This window comes from Nyctereutes procyonoides, unplaced genomic scaffold (genome assembly GCF_905146905.1).
Source record: "Nyctereutes procyonoides isolate TBG_1078 unplaced genomic scaffold, NYPRO_anot_genome, whole genome shotgun sequence".
In the NCBI taxonomy this organism is placed as follows: domain Eukaryota; kingdom Metazoa; phylum Chordata; class Mammalia; order Carnivora; family Canidae; genus Nyctereutes; species Nyctereutes procyonoides.
Genome location: NW_026575135.1, coordinates 33,881,059 through 33,896,057, shown reverse-complemented (window position 1 = coordinate 33,896,057; position 14,999 = coordinate 33,881,059). Strand labels below are relative to the sequence as shown.

At 36.6% G+C, this 14,999-nt stretch overlaps 1 protein-coding gene across 2 annotated transcripts in view; it reads left to right on the top strand.

The window, feature by feature from the left end:
- FOCAD (focadhesin) overlaps window positions 1-14,999 on the top strand; it is a 312,624-nt gene that overhangs the window by 144,904 nt on the left and 152,721 nt on the right. For both annotated transcript variants that reach the window (XM_055301666.1, XM_055301665.1), the window contains exon 15: window positions 1,460-1,586. In XM_055301666.1, the coding sequence (XP_055157641.1) occupies window positions 1,460-1,586 (127 nt within the window). The remainder of the gene's footprint in view (window positions 1-1,459; window positions 1,587-14,999) is intronic.

The window sequence follows — 14,999 nt, the reverse complement described above, 5'->3', positions numbered from 1 at the left end:
AGATCTAGCCTTGTATCTAGATTTATAGGAAATTTGTATTCTTTCTTGGCTACTAATTTAATATTATAATAAAAATGTGATACTCTGTTTTCTATTTTTTTGTTGTACAGATCTTTGAAACCTAAGCAATGGACTATAGTCAAACTATTCTTTCTTATATTTTCCCTATGTTATGCCTGATTTTTATCAGGAATTTTAATAGGGAAGGCCTTATTTTGTGACTCATTGCATGGAATTAATTACCAGGAATTATTACAGGGATGACCAGATCTTGAATCCCCATGTATGCTCTAGAGTTGAGGAAGACACAAAAAGTATTAGGGAAGTGATTCTGCTGTTGTCGATTAGGGATTAATCCTGAAGCTGGTAACGTAGATGATTCTTGTTTCAAAGCTAGCATCAGGATGTATCGAAACCTTAGCAGGTCTGCCTCCTTTCTAAGCTTCAGCCTTTTAACAATGCAAATATAACCTCACTCTGTAAGTCACACACATGTAACCCAAGACCTGAGAGTGGATGCTTTGGAGGTACTGGCATGGAAAAATTTTTAGAGATGAAGGATTATTAGCCAACATTTTGATTTTACCTGCTTAAAGCTGAGGTTTAGGAGGAGTTAAATATCAGATTGAGTTAAAGTCTTTTGAATTCAGTATTCCACCTCAAGATCTGCCAAAATTTTCCAGTTTTGCAAAAATGATTTCTGTTTGCCAGACAGTGAAACAGTAGAATCCAGCCAGGCAATTTCATCAGTTGGTATTTTGTTAGAGAAAACTATTATGTCACTGAGGGTTGTAAGGAAAGCCAAGGGTGGACCTGAGCATTTCTTTGAGAACTTAAAATCATTCTGGGGATAGCACATTACATGTGGAATAGAGAGGAGAGGAAGAGGAGGAGGAGTGAGTGAATCCAGCATAGTGCCTGGCATGAGATGAGTGTTTAGTCATTTATAATTCATATCATTACTTTTATCATCATGATCATCATCATCACTGGCATCATTATTGTGATAGGGGTAACTACCATAGTATCACTACTGTAATAAATTATCTTCTGATCTCCAATCCCTGCTTCTGTAGTTGGTGGCTGATACCAGAGCAACCGGCAGGCAGGCATAGCTCTATATTTACTGATAATCTCAATGAGGCAAGTCAGTTCTTCCCACTATTATTACAGTCTTGAATTTTTGTCGATGCAGGCAATAGTATATACAGTTTAGGTAGAAGATTTGTTAGCAAGGGTCCTCTTTCTTGAATAATATTTCCTTATCAAAAATGAATCTATGGCATGGTAGGAATGATGATGATGCAAATCTTTGAAGAAAATGTACATCAGTATTGGAGGGTTAACATTTAGTGGGCATGAGGGTAAAGCAATGTGCTAATGCTTTTTGTTTAGGCTAGAGTCCTGGGAGTGGTGGTGTGTTCTTTGGCTTAAATCTTGTTTCTGACATTGCTTATAGGCCCTATCAGCATGGTGCAGATATGTTGGCAGCCGTTTCCCAGGTGTTGAATGAATGCACCAAACCTGATCAAGCTACTCCCGCAGCCTTGGTCCTCCAAGGCCTCCATGCGCTCTGCCAAGCGGAGGTAGGCTTTTTAAAGTTGTTCTGGGGACACCTAGGTGGCTCAGTGGTTGAGCATCTGCCTTCAGGTCAGGGCATGATCCTGGAATCCTGGGATTGAGTCGCACATTGGGCTTCCTGGATGGAGCCTGCTTCTCCCTCTACCTGTGTCTCTGCCTCTCTCTCTCTCTCTCTGTTTGGTCTCTCATGAATAAATAAATACAATCTTTAAAAAATAATAAAAATAAAAGTTGTTCAGGATCATTTTGAAGAAAAATGTTGTTTGAGCCATAGTAGTTAAAAGGATGTAAGTTTAGATTCAATTAATTGCATGTTTGAGTATTCATTCCTAGAGATTTTAGCTTGGGAAGTGAAGCAAGATCTTCTATTTTCCAAATTCTTTCTAGAGAGGAGTCTTGAAGCATCTGGACCTGTGGATGTTCTCTAGAGGATAAGGAAAACCACTCTACATTTTTCCTTTATTCTCATTTATTTTTTATTTTTTAACAGAGAAGTCAAAGTTAGGCTCCAAGAACTCTTCAGTATATTGGCTTCTTAATTTTGTGATTAGAGAGCCTTAGACGTGGAGGAGGTGAAGAGATTGGCATAAGCTTGTGGCAGTTTCATAGCCAGCAAAAATTGTTGTTGGCTTTAAGACTGACAAAGGATCTCTTCTTTCCTAGTGATCAGTTTGGGGAGGATGGATAGATGTTATACTCGAGCCTCTACACATTTTCTGAACTTTAGACTGCTTCCCAAATTACAACCCAGCAGAGAGAATCTTAACTATTTTGAGGAAATCTGATAATTTTGTTAAAGATCATTTATCAACCTAACCAAAGTTTTTGACACAGTGAAACAGACTTACACAATTGTAGTCTTTTCAAGAAGGAGACTAAGTGGAATTTTCTTAGCTTACGGCAATTACGGTTGATACGATAATGAATATAATGATATAATGCAGGCAGTGACCATACTAGCAATTATAAGCTCATGTTCTTGTGCTAAGTATTTTCCGCTTATGCTCCTCATTAATTCTGCAATATAAGGATTATAACACCATTTTATAGATGAGGGAAATAGAACTTTGAAGGGGGTTATTTACTCAGGGTCTTGGTATGAGGCTAATCTACTGTTCTTTTGGGTAAACACTTGTTTGCATAGAGATGAGCATCGTCACTGTTTAGGAACCAATGTGCTGAGGACAATGCTTTTAGACCATGGGCCCAGTGGTTGACAAAGTTGTTAGGGTTTCATAGCAGAGGGCTGTTATAGCAGGGGACACCTACACATAACCAAGGACTTTTGTTTTTTATTGCTTTAGTTAGTCATCTGGAATTGGGAAGTGTCACTTTAATAATTATCTTGCCTTCATGATAAATAATTCTAAACCTTATTTTGAAATGAGTTTTTAATAGAAGCTTTGTGAGTAGAGAGAGTTCTATACTTTCACCTCCAAGCAGTGGTCATGGTTACCATTTTGGAGTATTTCCTTTTGGTTATTTTTTTCCAAACAGACATCAAGTCCTTTCCAAAATTAACTTTTTCCCTCTAACAAATGGTCATTTTGTCTTACTGTGTCTATAATTCCATTGTGTTCTCCACCCATCCCCTGCTATTAACTACATGGCTCTGTTGTCTATAGATGCTTATTAACTCATAAGAAATTCTCAGTGTCTGGTGCTAATTTTTCTCATTCCATTTCTATAAGATATCATTAACTGTAGTTAGTACTGGAGATAGAAAAATGTGGCCTGATGTGGTAGGAAAAATCTTTGTTTTGGGGCATTTGTGGGACTGTCCCTGAGACTTACCAGTTATTAGCTTCCTGTCCTTTGGTTAGTTTACCTAACCTCTGAGCCTCTAGTTCTTCAAATGAAAATAAAAGATTACTCAAGAAAAAAACAATGTCTGCCCACATAGGTGCTCTTTAAATGTTGAGCTTGCTCCTGAAAAATTGATACACAGTTGGAGATAGTGCTATCAAGGAGGTTTCAAGTAATTTTTTGCTTTTAATCTTTTCCCTAAAGCTTACATTGTATAGGACAGTGACTTAATTTCTTCCTACAGATGATATCCTATCCTTTCAGTTCTAAAGCTCTTGTTACTTCTTTCAACACTTAAAGGAGACAATTTAGGATTGTTGAAATCTATCCCCCCCCCAAACCAAACCACTACCCAAAGTATTTTACTAAATATCTAAATCCATTCAGGCTGCTGTAATACAACATAATATAAACTGGGTAGCTTATTAACAAACACTTCTCATGGTCTGGAGGTTGGTAAGATTGAGCTCAAGTTGCTGGTATATTCAGTGTCTGGTGAACCTTGACAGTAGTAATATATCTTTGTGTTTTGTTTAAGCCATTCCAAGCTTTTTTTGTATGTGTTCATTATTTGTGAAACTGCTGCTGTTCTGTCCTGTGATGTGTGTTAAAGTTGCAAAATATACTCTGTTTGGAGGCTCTTGCCAGGTCATATTTACTAATTTTGAGCTAATCTTGTTTTTCTTTTTTTTGCTAGCATGCTATCCACAGAAACCAGCATGCATTTTGTGAGGCCAGTTATTCTGTCTTCTAATTGATATCATGTGTGAAGCAATTGATGGTTGCCAAGAGTTTCAAGAATGAAAATATTCAGCATAGTTATAAATCTATTTCCCAGTAGCATTTGGTAGTAATTTGTCTATCCACTGCTCTTTAGATTCTTGACTGTCAAATATAATTAAGAATATAGAAAGGCAAAAACAATGAAATTTTAAAAACTATTAAGGAAAGAGTAAAATTGAGTTAACTGTGTCTTTTAGAAAATACCTTTGGAAGACAATCCCAAATTGGATTTCATTGGGCTTTCCCAACTTTGCATTTTGCATAATAAGTAGATATCTTTTTCTTAAAATTGACCCTGGACTCCTCAGTTTAGAGTCACAGTTATGAAATTCATGTTCCTGGAGGGTCAGATTAAGCCGGCAATTCCTACTCCTTAATCGTTTATGATGGTCTCCAATGAGAGATTGAAAGGATGAATTCCACCTCAGTGCCAACTGTATGAAGGTGAAGATCATCCTTCTACTATGAGTTTCTTATTTTGTGTTTTACTAAACCCAAAACGTAAGGGGAAGTTCTAGGAATCTTGGTTAACCTTAAAGACAAGAATGTAGTTTCCATTTTGGAACAAGAAAAGAAACTTATTGTTTCCTTAGCATTATTGGTATATTGATTCAGGACCTGAAACTTTTTTTTTTTTTATGGTTGAACTACTTTTTTACAAGTTGCAGCTAATATTTCTGGGATACCTAATATGAATTTGGATACTTCGTGATATTGGGGTTCATTTATATTGAAGAAATAGTGGCTCTGGCAATTAAAAGTAACTTTCTAAGGTCACATGACTCATAAATGAAAGAGAAGGAAAACAGAGCTAAGACTCTCTCCAAGTCTGACTTTCTTTTGTTATTTTGAGGCTTCCTTCCTTTGAAAAATAAGAGCATTGAAAAAAGTACTTTTCTTTATCTTCAGGGTGAGGGTTTGCCATTTTCAAAGGAAAATTAATATTCTTGCATTATCTTTTCCATATTTTTTTCCATCCAGCTTTATCATCACTTTTGGCCATATTTCATCCCCATTTACCTTAATTTTCTTCTTCCTTTTTTAATTATTTGAGAGAAAGAAAGCTTGAGCATGCAAATGAGAGAGAAGGGCAGAGGTAGAGGGAGAGAGAATCTCAGGCAGACTCCTTGCTAAGTACAGAGCCTTATGTGGGGTTTGATCTCATGACCCTGAGAACATGATTGAGCTGAAATCAAGAGTTGGTTGCTTAACCCACTGAGCCAGCCTGGCACCGCATTTCTTTTTGACTTAATACAAAGTTATGTCTCTGTGAAGCAATATTCTCTCACTTTAAAAATACATTTTATTAAACTATCATTCACATACTATTCGTTTCATCTATTTAAATGTTTATAATTTGATGGATTTTAGTATATGTTCAGCGTGTACAGTCATCACCACAATCAGTTTTAGAATATTTCACCACCTCCACAAAGAACCCCTGTACCCTTTAGCTGTCACTTGCCAGCCGGTCACATCTGCCCTAGCTCTAGGCTCTAGGCAACCATGAGTCTACTTTCCCTCTCTATGGATTTGCCTATTCTGAACAGTTTATATAAATGGAATCATACAATATTTTGTTTTTTTTTTTTGTGACTGGCTTCTCTTACTTAACAAGTTTTCAAGGTTCATCAGTGTTGTATCATGTATCAGTACAGTATCTCACTTCTTTTTATGATCAGATAATATTCTGTACAGCAATTTGACATTTTATCCATTTATCAGTTAGCATTTAGTTTTTTTCCCTTTTTTGTCTATTATGAATAATGCTGCTATGAGCATTTGTGTACAGATTTTGGCATAGACATATATCTTCATTTTGGGGAGGTATATGCCTAGGAATGGAATTGCTAGGTCACATGCTTGCTCTTTGTTTAACCATTGAAGAAACTGCCAGACTGTTTTCCAAAAAGGCTGTGCTATTTTGAATTTCACCAGCAGCATATGAAGATTCTAATTTCTACTCATCCTCAGCAACACTTCTTAGCTGTCTTTATTTTTCTCTTTTCTAACTGTAGCCATCATAGTGAGTATGAAGTGGTATCTCATAAGGCTTTGATTTGCATTTCCCTGATGAGTAATGATATTGAGCATCTTTTCTTCTTGTGTTTCTTGGCCACTTATATATTTTTTTGGAGAAATGTCTATTCTGATCCTTAGAACATTCTCTTCTTCCTAGCTTTTAACTTGCCCTGTCAGCCAAGTTACATTTTGTTCCTATAGGAATGATTAGTAAAACAAGTTTTTTTCTCATTTTCAAAGTAAGGGAGACTGGGAAATTGTGAGCCTTTTTTATGGGCCTTTTACTACAAAGAGAGCTTATCAAACCATGTGAAATATCAGATAAAGACATGTATGTTCCATACTCTGGTTTCTCTTCAGATCAAATAAATCTTTTGCTTTTTACTAAAGAAATAAAGACAGGTATGTTCCATTTTACCACTTTGTCTACATATTACATTTTTCTTTATTTTTAATGAAATTAGCAGAATGTTTTCATTTCAGTTCATGGAAAACTATTAGAGATGTTTTAATAATAGTATTAGTAAGCATATGTTCATTTACGGAGTGTTTTCTATATGGTAATTGTTATATATTACAATCATTATATTTATTATCTCATTTAATCTTACTAAAAGAAGCCCTCTATGTGAAAGGGACGGACTATTTTCTCCTGGAAGGCAAACAGTTAAGTAATTGCCCAAGGTTGTATAGCTAACATGGTAGAGTCAGGATTCAAACACAGGTTTTGCTGCATTCAATGTCTGTCTTAATCACTGTTAAAAAAAACAACAACCCAGGTTTGTTGAGAGATAATTCACAAATGACCACTGTGTGTTTTTGTTAGTCACGTTTGTGTTCAGTTGACCTAGTTATGGGGTGATATTATTGGAGAAATCTTTATGTGAGCGTGATATTTGGACTCATTTCTCACACTTCCATTTCTCTTCTATTTCCTTTGTGATTGGTTTGCTGCATGAGATTTTATATAATTTAAGCTTTGCATAAAAATCCTAATGAAAAACATGTTTTGAGCTAGACTAGATTAATTTTTAGTGTTTTTACTAAAAACTAGATTTAAATTTAGGTTTAAATCTAGATTAAAAATTAGATTTCATAACTTAAAGATATGTTGAATGTTTTTATATCACTTTTAAAGACATTTAGTTTTTATGGCATCACATTTACTTTTTTTTTTTTACATTTACTTTGAATAATGAAAAAAATAGTATCCCTCATCAACTTTTCACAAAAGCATTTTCATTTTGTTTATATTCTTTTCCATTTTGTTTTTTTACATGTATATTTTATACATTCTCTTTTTACTTTACACTTTGTTAGAAATATTTTTGATGTTACTACATATTTTAATGACTTAATTACATTCCATTGAGTAAAAGTATCATAAGTAATCAAATAATTTTTCTTAAAAATTTCTTAAAATTAAAAAAAAATATTTATTTTAGAGAGAGAGAGTGAAAGAGAGAGCAAAGGAGGAACAGAGGGAGAAGGACAAGCAGACTCTGAACTGAGCACATAACCTGACTCGGGGCTAGATCTGAAACCCTGAGATGATGACCTGAGCTGAAACCAAAAATTGGTTGTTCAACCAACTAGGCACCCCACAAATAATTCATTTTTTTTTTTTTTTAATTCTTGAGAGACACAGAAAGAGAGAGAGAGAGGCAGAGACACAGGCAGAGGGAGAAGCAGGCTTCATGCAGGGAGCCCGACGTGGGACTTGATCCCGGGCCTCCAGGATCAGGCCCTGGGCTGAAGGTGGCACTAAACCGCTGAGCCACCGGGGCTGCCCCAAATAATTCATTTTTGATTGGATTTTAAGTTCCTTCCCACTTTTCTCTATTTATTTATTTTTAAAAGGATTTATTATTTTAGAGAGAGGGAAAGGAAAAAAAGAAACTCCCAAGCAGACCCCTGCCGAGCATGGAGCCTGACACGGGGCTCAATCCCTGAGATCATGACCTGAGCCACCCAGGTACCCCCCCAGCCCCACTTTTCTCTCTTTATAATTAGTAGTCTGAGAAATAATTACCTATGTAAAACTTTACTTTTCTTTTGGATTATTTTCTTAGAATAAGTATTTTAGAGTTTTAAGGATATTTTTAAAAAATAATTAAGGTGTTTTTGTAGTAATGTTCATTCTGTGTCCCATGCTTACCTGAGCATGAGAGAGATGTGGAATGTAGCTATTTGTATCCAAATTTCTGGCAGTATTACTTGTTACTAGGGAGAACAGTTCACCTTGTGTCACTAAGTCATTAACTTCTTGGTAGTGTTTTTTGTTATGATCACTGTGCTTGCTATAAGGAGCCGTAACTCCTTATGTCCCCAAATTACAAGCTGTCATAAGGGAAAGGAAAGATCTAAATTGTTTCCTCATAGTGAATTTGCCCCATGTGGGTTAAGATTCAGGGCTTTGGAGAATTATTAATAAAGGAGGCAGGGTGGTGATTTAATTTAAGTTTTAAGTAGAAGTTTTAAAAAGCTAACTATATTTTTAATTTTTATTTGCATTAAAAATTTTTAAAAATTTTTATTTATTTATTCATGAGAGACACACAGAGAGGCAGAGACACAGAGGGAGAAGCAGGTTCCCTGCAAGGAGCCTGTTGCAGGACTCGGTCTCTGGACCCAGCATCACACCTTGAGCCAAAGGCAGATGTTCAACCACTGAGCCACCCAGGCATCCCTTATTTTTGTTTCTTAAAGATTTTATTTATTTATTTGAGAGAGAGTGCATGCACAAGAGAGGGGAGAGGCAGAAGGAGAGGGAGAAGCAGGCTCTCTGCTGAGCGTGGAGCTGAACACTGGGCTCAATCTCAGGACCTTGAGATCATGACTTGAGCCAAAGGCAGATACTTAATGGACTGAATCTCCAGGTGCCCCTTAATTAGTTTTAGTTTTAAATCGTTTGTGTATTGTTATTATAAGTGCTTTGAAAGTTCGTCTTGTTTGCTTGAGATCATATTAAATACAAACTTCAGCTTTTTTTGGTTAGCTTTTTTTTTTTTATGTTTTAAAAAATGTCACTGTTTTGCTTTATAGACTTATGGGTTTAAGTGTAAAAGAGATCCTACTTATCTCATAATCCCAAACAGTTTGTTGCTCATTCCAGAAAATGTTCAAGTAGAAAAGGCTGGTGACCTTTCAAAAGGATTCTACCAAGTTGTCATTTATTCATCTTCTGAAGAGTAGAGGTGGGGAGGAGAGCAGGTGGCGTGGCTGCCCCCTCGGACCCCGCGGCCACTGCCATAGCAGACAGTAGGCAAGGATTCCTTGGGCAGGAAACAATAAGCATTAACCTTAAAATAAAAATATTGACTGTTTATTTTAATTTTTTAAAAGATTTTATTTATTCATGAGACACACATACACACACACAGTGGCAGAGACACAGGCTGAGGGAGAAGCAGGCTCCCTCTGGGGAGCCTCATGCAGGACTCCATCCTGGACCCTGGGATCATGCCCTGAGCCCAAGGCAGACGCCAACCACTGAGCCACCCAGGCATCCCAAATATTGATGGTTTAGTCCAGGATGTGCAAGGCTTTCTGGATATAAAGGTGTATGAGACAATTTTGACCTTAGGAATTCACAGTCTAGTAGAGGAGAACACTGTGTTAAGTACACTAAATGTATTTGAAATTCAGAAATAAGGGAGAGGAGAAATAGATGATAGTAAAAGAATCCTCTAAACCACACAGCAGCAGCAAGTTCAGTGGCAGAGGGAAAGAATCTGGGTATAGAAGAGAGAGGCTCTGTGGCTCACTGTAGTTCTGTTTTTTTTTTTTTCTTGTTTTACAAAGAAAGCTGTCTTGTAAACAGCCCTAATGAGATATAATTCACCAATTTATGGTTTAGAATTCAGTGGGTTTTTGAATATTTACAGAGTTGTGCATCCATCTGCGCAGTCAATTTTAGAACATTTCATTACCCCAAAAAGAAATCCCATACCTCCCACACCTTGCCCCCCAGCTTTAGGAAGCCACTAATCTATTTTCTTTCTCTATAGATTTGCTTGTTGTGGACATTTCATGTAAAAGGAGCCATATAATATGTGGCCTTTTGTGACTGGCTTTTCATTAAATAGCGTTTTCAAGGTTCATCTCTGCTGTAGCGTGTATCCATACATTATTTTTTTTAATAGCTGGGTAATACTGCATTGTATGGCTATACCACATTTTATTTATCCATCCATTTGGTGATGGACATTTGTTTTTACCCCACATTTTAGCTATAATGAATAATGCTGCTATGAACATTCATGTACAAGGTCTTTTTTTTTTTAAAGATTTTAAAAATTTATTTATGAGAGAGTGTATGAAATGGGGGAAGGGTCAGAAGGAGATGGAGAAGCAGACTTCCCACTAAACAGTGGAGCCCAATGCAGGGCTCCATCTCCGGCCCCAGGATCATTACCTGAGCCAAAAAAGGCTGATGCCTAACTGACTGAGCCACCTAGACACCCGTCATGTACAAGGTCTTGTGTGGACATATGTTTCATTTTTCTTAAGTATATATCTAAGAGTCGAATTGCTGGGTCATGTAGCTCTATGTTTAGCTGTTTGATTGATGGCCAGACTGTTGTCCAAAGGAGCTGTACTGTTTTAGCAACATATGTCTTTCTTCTCCTCTCTCCAAATAGTTCAGATACTCCTAGGTAGGCACGGCCACTGAAGCATTATTAGTTGTTAACTACATTCTAATGAAATGTATATGATATAGATAGTCATTTAAGAATAAGAATATGGTCATATATATTCGGTCATATAGGAGGGTTGCTAGGGAAGGTTGCTGTCCTGGCCAGTTGTTTCTAACTTTCTATGGGGCATTGCTGCCCTGCTACTCAAAATGATTTCATCTGCTTTCAGGAAATTGCCAACCTTGTCTTAATAGGTATCATCTTTGACCAGTGATTAATAACAATACTGAATGGTGTAATGTTTATCATACTAAAGATGTCTGTATTCATAAAAATCAACATTTTTATAAATCAGTTTGAAAACTTTTATGACCTATTTTATCATAGGATTAATATTTTAAATTATAATATTAATGATAAATGAAAGTAAAGATATCTACTGTTCCTTGATGAGACAGAAATATCTTGCAGTACCTGGCTTGATTGTCCACATCACTATGACCACTTGGTGCTAAGTAGCACTTAGCAGCTTCCTTTAGACGAGTGTGTACTCTAATTTTCTATGGTTCCTTTTGCTTCTAGATTCAATTACCTGCCTGGCTGGCAAGTGTGTCCTTTATTTTAATCACAAATAATTTCATATAAGTCATCTCAGTTTGTCTTTGTTACACCTCTCCCTTCATCTGTCCAAATCACTCTTCAAAAAGGAAGCTGTTATATAATTTGCTAGGAAACATTAAAGAAGTTTAACAGTGTTGGTCCAAGGGAAACATATAAACCACTGCAATCACTAAAATTAAAAAGTCTGTCAATACCAAATATCAGAGAAGGTATGAATATTCCTATGTTACTGTCAGGAATATAAAGTTTAAGACTACTGTGGCAAAGTATTTGGCAGTTTTTTTTTTTTTAAGATTTTACTTATTTACTTGAGAGAGAGAGAGAGAATATGAGCAGGAGGAAGGGCAGAGGGAGAAGCAGACTCTCCGCTCACCATGGAACCCAACATGGGCCTCGATCCCAGGACCCTGATATCATGACCTGAGCTGACATCAGACACTTTGCCCAACTGAGCCACCCAGGTGCCCCTGCAGTTTCTTTGTAAAGATGAACATACACCTACTTTATGATCTGGCATTTCAACTTCTAGGTATTCACCTGAGTAAATAAAAACATGTCCACAGAAAGACTTGTACAGGAATATTCAGTTAAGCTTTATTAATAGTTACATATTTGGAAAGAGCCCAAGTGTTCATCAGCTGGTCAGTGGGTGAACAGATTGTGGTATATTTGTACAGTGCAATGCTATCCAGCAATAAAAAGGAGTACATCACTGCTACTTGCAACAACGTGGATGAATCGTAAGAATATGCTCCTTGAATGAAACCAGTCACAAGAAGTTGAGACGTATCATTTTTATGAAACTCAAGAATAGGCAAAATTAATCTATGGGAACAGAAGTCAGCATAGTAGTTTAATTGGGGTGAAGAGGAGGGAGGATAGAGTAGAAAGAGACCTTAGCAAATTCCTGGACTGTGGTCTGTATCTGCACCGGTAATACCATAGCTGTTAGCTACATGTGACTAGTAAGCACTAGATCTATGGCTAATTCCAATTATGATATGCTGTGAATGTAAAGTGTAGGGAGATCGAAGCCTTATAAAAAATAAAAGATACCACTTTGATAATATTTTTAAAGTCAATTACAGGTTGAAATGGTAGTATTTTGGGTATATTGGGTTAAATAAAATATACTTAAGTTAATTTCATCTGTTTCCTTTTTAAAATGTGATTATTGGAAAATTTAAAATTGAATATGTGAGTCACATTGTATTTCCGTGGTCTGTCCATCTTGATCGGGGTGGTGGTTGCAACAGTGTGTACATATGTCAGAATTCATTGAACTATATATAAGATTAAAGATGTGTACTTTCAGCAGTATGTTATTATACTTTAATAAAACAGATCTATAAAAGATATATTTTTCATGCTAGTTACCATATTTAGCATTCAGCATCCATAATATCCTATATTAAAGTTCACAATAACCTTATAACGTAGGTGATATTTGCTGATGGGCCTAGGGAGTTTGAGTAACACCCAAAATGACATAGAAATTTTTGGTAAATGGGAATTTAAATGCCTTATGGTTTGACTATAATTCTTAGGCTTTTCCCATTGGATCATGTTGCTTTAGCAATGATGATAAAAGTGTGAGTATATACTTTGGGACAGTGTGTTCTGTGACTAAAGCCATTTATTTCTAAACCTATTCTCTGGGAAGTGGTGGATGAATCATAACATTTTTGAAAGATAATTCTGTAAGTGCATAAGAATCTAGTAGCATTGCTCCTGAGATTTCAAGGAGCCAGACGACTCCTAGTCGAAACAAACTGCCTGCATCTGGAGGGGACACAGCTCCGGTGTACGCAGGAATGGAAATCAATACATTGTCCTGAAAAGGAGCGCTCATTCACTTTCCACATTCTCTCTCTCGAGTCTTGAGTTGGGACTGTGAGGCAGTGCTGGCCCTCTGTTTTCTTAATCAGCTGTGAGTCTGTTGTAGCAAAAATTAATAGGCGTTGCAGGATCATGAAGAAAAGCTCTTTCATCTTGCCCAGCTCCAAGAGGGTGTTGTATTTTCAAAGCAGAGTATTGTACAATTGAGCAATAGATAAGGAGAGGAGGGGCCTTTCCTGGGGATTCTTGACCGCTGGAAGAGTTCACTTCAGGCCATTTGTCACAGCAGTGATTTTCCCGGAAATACCCTATGCCAAGGTTATGTTTTGGCTATTCTATCCTCTTTTATTGATTTATTTTCTGAAATCACAGGGGAAGGTGGTTGTCCTGTCCTCTCTTCATCATCCCACCTCTTTGTCTAGCGGCTCCTTCGGAGCACCATGGGGTGGGAATGATTTTCAATGGGACACAGCAGGTTTGAAAGGTTTTAGAGAGTGAGTGTGGTACAGAAATGGCCAATAGAAATCCTGGATTTTGTTGAAGCATTTTTCAGCGTGATAAATATAATTTAATATGGAAATGTGATCCATTGTCCCCCGGCAGGTTTTCTCAGCTGTGTACAGTAAGGATTCTGTCGCCTACTGTGGATTCGGTATTTATTACACTCTGGAACCTCCTTTGTTGTTCAGAGGTTTTGTTTGTGGGGACATTTAAAGGTGGATTGCCTGTTCAACCTTGCAGAGGGGTTGATTAAGTTTAATTTGCTATGCATTAGGGAAGGAATTTGCTGGTCTTTTTGAACTGAGCTCTACGTTATTTGTAGTTGGAGCATGTTTTTTGATGCCTTCAGTTCTTTCTGGGCATGAAAACGCTTTTTGTACATTTGTTGAATCTATTTCCATGCTGAGCTTTTTATATACAGCACAATGACCCCTTGCACTTGCAGTTGTAGTTTGGCCTTATTTTTAACTTTAAAAGGACAGCAGGAACTTGCCTTTTATTAAACATTTGTGGGATATTATAACATTTACTTTGTTACTCTGTAGGTAGATTTTTTCAGTATGGTTTTTCATTTTCAAAATAAAATTTTCACCATGTGATTTTTGTACTGTGGAATATGGTTTGGCACACAGACACCATGTGAAATGTGTGGGAAAATAAAAATATTGTTTTTTTCTCTAATTACAAAAGACTTAAGATTCCCACTATTTAATTGGCTGTTTTTATTTTTTTTTTAAAGGAGTACTTGGAGGTCATGTCAAATTGTGGACTATATCAAAACTTACAATAGGAAATTTTAAATTTGATGTCTTGAAATTTTACCATTTCCTATTTTTTGCTTTTCTTTTTCTTTTTTTTTACTAAGTTTTAAATTTTCATTCCAGGATAGTGAATATACAGTGTTACGTAAGTTGCAGGTGTATGGTATAGTGATTCAACAATTCTCTCCATACTCGTGCTCCTCTTAAGTGTACTCTTCTGTCCCCATTACCTATTTCCCCCACTCCCCAAGCCCTTCCCTCATTTATGCTTTTATACTTCAGTCCCCTTTCCTCTGCTGTCTGCCCTTTGCCATATCCAGATTTCCTGTGATCTTTTTAAGATACGTTGAACAATTTATAATCTCAACTTTTGAAGATAGAACATTTAGGAGCTCCTACTGCCCCCAATAACATTATCTTAATCCCATTTTCTGTTGATTCTGTG